Below are 9,171 nucleotides of genomic sequence, written 5' to 3' on the forward strand. Positions count from 1 at the left end.
AGGTATATTTTCAGCCGTGATTCGGTTTCGGAGGAAAATCACGCGCATCAGGCCCGTACTCAGCCGCCAAAACTCGGGGGCGCTCAAATTCTTTTTGGGGGTGCCAATACCTTGAGTAATTTTTATCTCCCCACCTATGAAATTAGTAAATATACTAATCCGGTTGTAGCCCTAAAATATCCGTCAAAACATTTTTGATAAGCTGGCTCAATATTTCTACAATTGAAAAGTTTTTCTGGTGCAGTGAGACGCGCGAAAGCAATTTTCAAAAACTTTAGTAAAATGGTTTCAAATATTTACTGACACTAGCTCTCTAGTAAAAGTAATTTTCCTTTTTGATTAATATACAAATATTTTAGATCATATCTTTCGGTAATTAAGCAATCGATTTTTTTTGGGTCAGTCGGATTGGGGATTCTCAAGTACTCATTTGGGAGCGCTGAGCATCCCCTGGCGCCCCCCCCCCCCCATGTACGAGCCTGACGCGCATTGAAAAATGCCTGGAGGCTACATGTACGTCTGGAATTTTTAATACAAAGGTGGATACTTCTATCGTAAGGAGTATGTTATAGACTTCTGGTAATACTGTTATGATTTTCAAGATATGCCTAAAGCTACATTTATCGTTTTTTGAGAGACTGACCTATATGTATCCGTTCATGTTCTAATAGGAAGCATATGCAAAACTCTGAAACTAACGTCGTAAGTTAGAAAGGTTTGCAAAACGATCTTTCAAAAATATGTGTAATAAAAACCACATTTAAGAATTAAAAAGCTAAAACTACATAAGTGGCTAATTAAAATAAATTTATTTTTTCAAAGATAAATAAATAACAATAATCCTAACTTAAATTGTGGATTAAATAATTTCCCGTAAATGGTGAAATGATTATTTACGCAAGATAAATAATTAAAGTGAGTATAGCTTTATCATGGATTAAATAAAAAATATCTACCATGATTCTAACTACAGAAATTACAAAAGTTGCTTGCCAGTATTATTAAAAGCATTAAATTAAATTAAATTAAATATATTATTTTCTACCCTTCATTTGACAAAAAAATGTTTTATCTAAAAAATACTCAAATGGATATACAGATTAAAATTAAAATCATATCATTTCACTCTCAATTTTGATAATATTTAAGGGACGTGTGCAAAAAAAACCCAGTATAACTTTAGCATGGATTAATTAAAAAAATATCCGCCATGATTCTGCAATTTAACTACAGGAATTACAAAAGTTACTTGTCAATATTATTAAAAGCATTAAATTAAATTAAATTAAATATATTATTTTCTACCCTTCATTCGACAAAAAATGTTTTATCTAAAAAATACTCAAACGGATATCGAGAGTGTTCGTATCATTTCACTCTCAATTTTGATATTTTTTTAGGGACGTATGCAAAGAAAAACCCAAAATAAATATTTTCAGATAACGAAAATAGTTGACAAAGGATGTTTTCAAAGAATAGACCAAAAGGGGCGGAAAGGCGTTGGTCGAAATACCTTCTCAAGGTCAAGAGCGCCGTAAAAGGACGCTTGACAAAAAAGGGTGGGCCGCCAAACAGAAAGGGGGAACGAAAGGAACCTTTAACCTGTATTATTTTTGTGCACACCGAACTTTGGGGTTTTTTGGACTGAGGCGATTTACGCGCGAAATTTAGGTCCCGGGCTACCTCATAAATACGCCCCCCCTTTCTCAAACATCTTCACTGTTCGACTTCCATCTCCTCAGAGCAGTCTTTACCAGATACCGCTGCAGTTGACCACACAAGTAGTTCGCTAAAGATTGTCAACCAAAGATGTTCAAGCTCGTAGCCGTCTTAGTTTTAGTCGCTCTAGTAAGTAAAATGTTAACTAAATATTGGTACTTAAGGTTCCCGATATTTACGTAAAATAGTAATTTATTTACGAAGTATTTAATTTAGGGTTAAAACGTTAGCGTTTCTAGCAGACTTGAAGTTATTCTTAAAAGTTAGCGGCGAAATTGTAGTTTAGGGTTATTCAAAAGCCACTATATATTCGAATTTTAAAAGAGTTCATGAAGATTATTTTTCTATTTTCAGTGCGCTGGCCAGAAGTCCATCGATGTCGCCGGTGGTCTCGACTCGGTCCGAATTGAAGCTCCCGCGCCAGTCGAATACGCTCAATCTGGACCAGCCCTTTCCCCAGCTTTCGACGCCGCTCCAGCTGCCGAATTCTTGGACGTTTCAGGCGCCGACGTACCCTTGGACGTTTCAGCCGCTCTTCCCGTCGAAGTAGCCCAACCCGCCCTCGACCTGGGCCCCGTGGATCTCGGCGTTGGTGGTACCATCGACGTACCAGCTCCCGGCGTGGACGTCGTCAACCCGGTAGTCCATCTGCCCAAAGGAACCCCGGAAATCATCGACATTCCTCACACCCCGATCGTCATGGAGGGCAACAAGGTCGAAGAGCAGGAAATCGAAATCAACGTGCCGTCGCCCATCATCGAATCCCCTCGACCCATCATCCAAGAGAAGCCCACCATCTTCAGAGTTCCGCAACCCATCATTCAGGTACTTAAAACGTCATTTGTAACCAATTATCCGTTGTTTTCCCACTTACTGCCGCGTATCCTCTAATAGTCGTTATATATCTTATCTCTGTTCAGGTACCCAAACCCATCATCCAACACCATCCAGTTTACTACAGAGTTCCCCACGGAGTGCGTTATCCCAACCAGTACTTGCAAGCCAGCCCTTACGTCGCTAGCGGACCGTCGTACGTTCCCCACGTTTACACCGGCGGACGTCGTTATATCAACGCCGGAAGTGGCCTTTCTAAGGGAGTCTCTGTGGCCAAAGGAGCCGGAGTGGGTGTCGGTTTCAACAGCGGAGCCTACGTTAGCAAGCCCATTGCTAAACACCTCTCGTTCTCGCTGAGTTTCCCTCCAGTGCCATCGTCCGGAAAGACCCTCGTTAAACATTTCTCTTTCGGAAAGAAATAACTTCTATGACTTTCTTGTAAAAATACGCTTTTTAATCGAATGTACATTTTTCACTTTTTAATCTCGAGGGAAGTTTAATAAAATGATAAACTTGTTTTCATAATATCACTTTTTCTCTTATTCCAAAATAAGCATACTTTATAAGTTCTTAAGCTAACATTTTAAGTAATATCAAAATATTTTCCCGAAAAATTTATATTACCTAATGATAATATTATTTTGCAACAATGTTATATTTTCTTTTAAAAACCGGCAAGGGCCGTAGTCTTATTAAGCTAGATCATACCAATTTTTAAACTAGGGTTAATAGGGTAAACAAATAAAAACCAACGATTTTCGATTTGTGGTAGAGAAAACATTCAGATATGCTCTTGTAAACTGTTTTTAATGAAAAATTAGAATAAAATATATGGCAGGGCACTGAACCGTCTTTTATAATGATTTTATCATGTACACTTTTGTTATGATAGGTAACTTGGTTTATATCTGCTGTTTCCATATCGGTGCATCCTTAGTTCTGTATGTAAGTTATCATTTTATTTTAACTCTTAATGATACACTCAGTCTTAAGCCTATAATTATTTAATCCTTCACATGGGGAGATAAAAATTTGTTAAAATAATATAAACATTATGTTTAATTAAATTTAATTAAATTTACGATTAATTTTGAGAACGCTAATTCCTATTTTAAATAATAATACGTTATTGTCAGGATAGAGAAAGTGAAAAATTGGGCTCCTGAGTACGCACTTATATTACGTACACCAAGCATTCAAAAGCAATATTAATACAAAACAAGATTACCAACACAGGACAGAGATATAGATAAAAAATAAACAAAGGGGGGCAAGGGGTAATGAGACGGGAAATAATGTGGATAGTAAGAAAACTAAGCGGAACAGTATAAAAATTATGTATTGGGGAAGCTAAAGAGATTAAGCGGTACATAATTCAACACACTATACAATAATATAAAACCAATTCAGATATTTACAAGGGGGAAATGGGGAATGACTAGCCGCGAAACTTGTCCAAACGTGAGTTAAAAGAGCCAACCGAGCATTTAGTTTTGACGGCAGAGGGGAGCTCATTCCAGTGGTTAATAATACGTTGAGTGAAAAATAATATAAATATTGTGTTTCATTACATTTACGATTAATTTTGAGAAGGCTAATTACTATTTTAAAATAATACAAATATTGTGTTTCATTACATCTTCGATTAATTTTGGGAACTCTAATTTACTATTTTAAGCATATGTCAATAATACTTAAGTATCCACGATCGAAACGAGTATACGTGGCGTAACGGCGCTAGCTTCTCGGAGGTGGCGCTTATGATCTAGCGTCTGCTACAAACAAAATAAAAATTCATAAGAATGTTTTTTCTTATAAACTTATCAAAATATAAGCAAACGATGCAAATATTATATTAATATGAAAGTATCATTATTTATAAAGTCAAATTTACGAATAACGATAAGGAAAAACTAATAGCGTCTGCTTTAACCACTACCTATCGAGCTTTCAATGGCGCACCCAAGGGGGCGTAGCGATAGTTTTCGTCACGAATAATATTTTACATTCATGTAAAGTTATTACTGTGTGTTTAGGCGTCTTACCTTTGATAGTGCTTCGCTATAGGACAATTTTTCCACGAGATGACGTCACTCTTAAGGATTTCCCAGGTTAGGCTTATTGAAATATACAGATATCTGATTAAAAATTACTATACTATTTTTGTTGTATTCGCGAGTAGGGCGTAACCAAGTTATTTGACCATTAGAAAAATTATTCCCAATAAAAATTAAAATATCACGTTTTAAATAAACATTGTATTTATTAAAATAAATCACATTTTGCAATATTTATGATTTGTTTGTTGATGTATATAATTTACACATAGTTTATTTTCCATCATTGTTGATAAATAAAAGGCTGTAACTAACTTAAACCAAATTTTTATTGACGGGAAAAAAAGTTTAATGGTTAAATCAGGGGAGCCCAAAGGGCGATGTTAAGTAAAAGGGGAACCTCCAAATTATATTAAAATAAGTTCAATAAACTAGGCCTTCAAAATGGTTATCTTTTAAAAGTTTACTAATTGTTTAAAAAGACTGATAACTCGTGGATTTAAAAAAATTGTTTATCTAAACCACTTTCAGACAGAACTTTCTATCTTTAAAAAAAAAATAGATATATACTGATCTTTTAAAATTGGTCCACTTCTGGGTTATCTAATTACATATCCTAATAAATTAGCCACTCTCTATGCATCTATGCTTTATTTTTTTGTAAATATTGTAAATACTTTTTGTAAAATTGTACACCCGAAATTTCATTTTTTGAGAAGTTACGTACATTGGTATGTCAGAGAGCACATAAATATTCATTAAATTATTTTATCATCGTAGTCAGGTGACAAAACGTGTTTACTGAAAAAGAATGACACTTTCAGGGTAGCTTACTGAAATGACGAAAGTCGATTTTTTAAAGTAGGCCATCTTCGAAGAAAAAAGACGGCGAGTGTAGGTATCTATTAAAACGATTATATCTCCGCCATTTATTGTTCAATTTTGTTCATTTTAACATCAAACTAACGGGTAGAAGCTATTCTTACTTAATGCGTCGTCGTATGTTTGACTAAATTAAATTTTAATTACTTAAAATTAAATTTAGTATTTTTGAAATAAAAAATGGCGTGGTTTATTGTTGGTTACTCGTAAAGTGTTAGTCATAAATATTATGAAAATAATGAAATAATAAACACATTTTTTAACCTTTTAAATGATAAATTAATTGTGAAACACCAACTAAAGATATTTAACCTTAGAGAAACGTTTCTCGAGCCTCAAATCGCTACAGCAATAGAATTTATATTGCTGTTCGCGGGAATTTTCTTTTGGTTCTCTGGAAATATGGGCATTTTTGCACCACGCTACTGATTAAATTAATTTATTAAATTGCTGAAAGTTAAAATAAATCATTTTTGAAATAAACCGTATCGAGGTTTTTCATAAAATGTAAGTCATACAAGTACTACATTAAGAAACACGCATTCTAACCTTTCAAACTATTTTTTAATTATGAAAATCGTTTATTTACCATTAAAGATATATTGCGTTTTAAACAAGTTGCTCAAGCTAAGAGAGATTTTTTGTTGTGGTTTATACAAAGAATATAAAGCTTTATATTCTTTGGTTTATACACTCTTTTTTTGGGGAATTTGCTGGGCGCGGTCATGTTGAGTTGGGAGAGTTTCGTTTGGCCGACTTCTCATTTGGCCGACTTCTCATTTGGCCGACCACAAAATACACGTTACGCCGACTGTCCATTTGGCCGACTGCACATTTGTCCGACTGAGAAGTCGGTCATATGGACAGTCGGCCAAATGGACTGCTCATTTGACCGACTGAACATTTGTCCGACTGTCCATTTGGCCGACTGAGAATTCGGCCAAATGGGCAGTCGGCCAAATGGACAGTGCATTAGACCGACTGCTCATTTTTCCGACTACTCATTTAGCCGACTGCTCGTTTGACCGACTGCTCGTTTGGCCGACTGCTCGTTTGGCCGACTACTCGTTTGGCCGACTACTCATTTGGCCGACTACTCATTTCGCCGACTGCTCATATGTCATTTAGACGATACTAGGTGCGTTTGGCTAGGTACTGTCCTCTAGGTCGCGTTTTAGAAGGCCCAGCTTGGTTATAAAGAACGGGGCTGGGGGGGCGCCGGTCCGGCCCCCCAGCGCTCGAGCGAAGTGAGTGCGCGGCGCCGTCAGGCGCCAATACTTAGAATACATTGCCCGTTCTATAAGTCAACCTAACACTAAAGACATAGATAAGGACAGGCTATAGTATAAGAGTCAGTGAAATGGGCAGTCGGTCAAATGAGCAGTCGTTCAAATGAGCAGTCGGCCAAATGAGCAGTCGGTCAAATGAGTAGTCGGCCAAACGAGCAGTCGGCCAAACGAGCAGTCGGTCAAACGAGCAGTTGGCCAAACGAGCAGTCGGTCAAATGAGTAGTCGGACAAATGAGCAGTCGGTCAAACGGGCTGCTCATTTGGCCGACCAGAATTTCAGCTAAAAGAGTAGTCGGCCAAATGAGTAGTCGGCCTAATGAGTAGTCGGCCATATGGTCTGCTCATTTGGCCGACCGAAAAGTCGACCAAATGAGCTGTCGGCCAAATGCGCATTCGGACATATGAGCAGTCGGCCAAATGAAAAGTCGGTCAAATGAGGAGTCGGCCAAATGCGGAGTCGGCCAAATGCACCCCACCCGTTGAGTTTACCCCCTTTAACCCCCATTCTCCATATCCTGGGACCAAAGACCCAAGCCTAGACCCCAGTGGCGCACTGGGTCTAATATTTTGGGCTGCCAGAAGGCAAAGGGCCCCAGTTTTAACAACTATAACTCTATCATGTTTGAGGGGCCCACTTCATGAACGGTCCGTGGGGCCCACGTGCCATCGGGCAGGTTCACTCTATGGCCAGTCCGCCACTGCTAGACCCCCACCGGTGGTTCCAGGTATTGGCCGACTAGCCGGCGGCCAAAAAGAGGGGTCGAAAAGACCGCGAAAAAATAAACGTTCGAAATATTTGTCACAATATTTTAGCACTGCACTAATGATTATAACCTACTCTTTCTTAATTGTGCGCCTAATTATATTAATTCAATTAAATAGCTTAAAGTTAAGATATTTTTTTTAATAAAAACCAACTGTTTTTTTTATTTATCATAAAATGTAAGCCAAAAAATAAATAATTATTACATTGGATAGTACCAAAAGTGAATGAACCAAAATTATCAGACTGCTATACTCCCCATGTTGGAGTCGTTTTCCTTATGAAGTTACATTTTGACCTCGAATTTGAAATTTTGCGCGCTCCTAGGCCCCAAAAAAGAACGTTTTGGTTTTTATGAAACCATTTTTTATACATAGAAATAGCTTTACTCGCAATTCCCAAGTGCAATTTATCGCGTCAAAAGACGTGGACGGAAATTAGATTTTGTTTGACTCGATTTTTTATCATCATTTTCATAAGGAAAACGCCCTCCGATTCTGAGCGCTATTTCGATAACTTCGGTTCATTTACTTCTAGTAGTACACGTCTCAGCCTTTGAAATTATATATTAATTATTAAAATCGGTTAATTAATATTAAAGAAAAGTTATAATACTCTACGTTACGTAATAAAGTTGCAGAGTACTTTAAGGCGAGCCTGGGTTCTATCAAAATGAGTTGAAGCTTCTCAGTAGAGACTGGAATTATCTACAAACATTTCGATTATACACAGATAACTTCATAATTTTAATTAATTTAAAGAGGTCAATTTTGGATTAATTTTATTGATGACGTTGTAATTGTAAATAAAAAAATATCTAAATATCTTCATATCGCAAAGATCTTAATCAATTTAAAAGTGTTCCTTAGCTTTTGATTACTTTATCGACGGTAGACTAGATACATTTTAATCGAGGATATTAATTCAGAATTATTATTAATCATAAAATAAGAATAACTGATATCGCCAATAAATTTTATTCCTATTTATGGCCTCGGGTAATCTGTATTTCCGAAAAGTTAGGCCAAATATTGTTTATTACCTTTTACAGTGCCGTCACCAGGATTTACAAACTGGTGGCGCTTAAGCCGTAAGCACTGGTTAAGGCCATCCCATTGAGTGATATGGGGGAGGGGGGGCTTTCAAAAAGGTTTGTAAAGCTTAAACATTGAAGCCGGCTAGGAAAAATGAAATTTTTGATGCCCATTTTTAAGTTCGAAGAAACTTTTCGCCAAGTAAATTGTAAAAATTCTGAATTTTAGGAGGCGCTTTTCGGAAATTTGAGGTGGCGCTTCAGAAATTTTACAGGTGGCTCAAGCGCCGCCTAAAACACCCTAACGACGCCACTGACCTTTTAATTACATTTATTTTATTATTTGTGTAGTTAATCTGTGCGAAATGTTGCTGGCGTATTCTTCATTGCATATTATGCACAATAAATTACAGGATTACTAAAATAACTAATTCACCATTAAATAGTTGTAGAGTATAAAAAAAACTATACATTCAAACGTCCCAAATTTCTTTGAGCATTTTTATCCGCTCAAATAATTTTATATTGTGAATACGGAATTAAGTAAGAGTAGGTTCGATTGTTCTAATATTTAGTATATAACTATATTTCTAT

The 9,171-nt window shown here is 36.6% G+C and overlaps 1 protein-coding gene across 1 annotated transcript; it reads left to right on the forward strand.

Annotated features, from left to right (window-relative positions):
- Window positions 1–1,687: 1,687 nt before the first annotated feature.
- Window positions 1,688–3,073, forward strand: LOC149922960 (uncharacterized). The gene is made up of 3 exons (XM_090163804.1): window positions 1,688–1,848; window positions 2,074–2,544; window positions 2,640–3,073. Exons 1-3 carry the CDS (start codon window positions 1,810–1,812, stop codon window positions 2,973–2,975), a joined length of 846 nt encoding a protein of 281 aa, XP_090019930.1. The 5' UTR covers window positions 1,688–1,809; the 3' UTR covers window positions 2,976–3,073.
- Window positions 3,074–9,171: the final 6,098 nt, after the last annotated feature.

The sequence above is a fragment of the Leiobunum rupestre genome, chromosome 11, assembly GCF_980474605.1.
Source record: "Leiobunum rupestre chromosome 11, qqLeiRupe1.1.hap1, whole genome shotgun sequence".
In the NCBI taxonomy this organism is placed as follows: domain Eukaryota; kingdom Metazoa; phylum Arthropoda; class Arachnida; order Opiliones; family Sclerosomatidae; genus Leiobunum; species Leiobunum rupestre.

Coding starts and splice junctions, on each gene's coding strand:
- LOC149922960 (XM_090163804.1), top strand. CDS start 1,810: ATGTTCAAGCTCGTAGCCGTCTTAGTTTTAGTCGCTCTA. Junction 1,849..2,073: donor TCTTAGTTTTAGTCGCTCTA/GTAAGTAAAATG, acceptor TTCTATTTTCAG/TGCGCTGGCCAGAAGTCCAT. Junction 2,545..2,639: donor TTCCGCAACCCATCATTCAG/GTACTTAAAACG, acceptor ATCTCTGTTCAG/GTACCCAAACCCATCATCCA.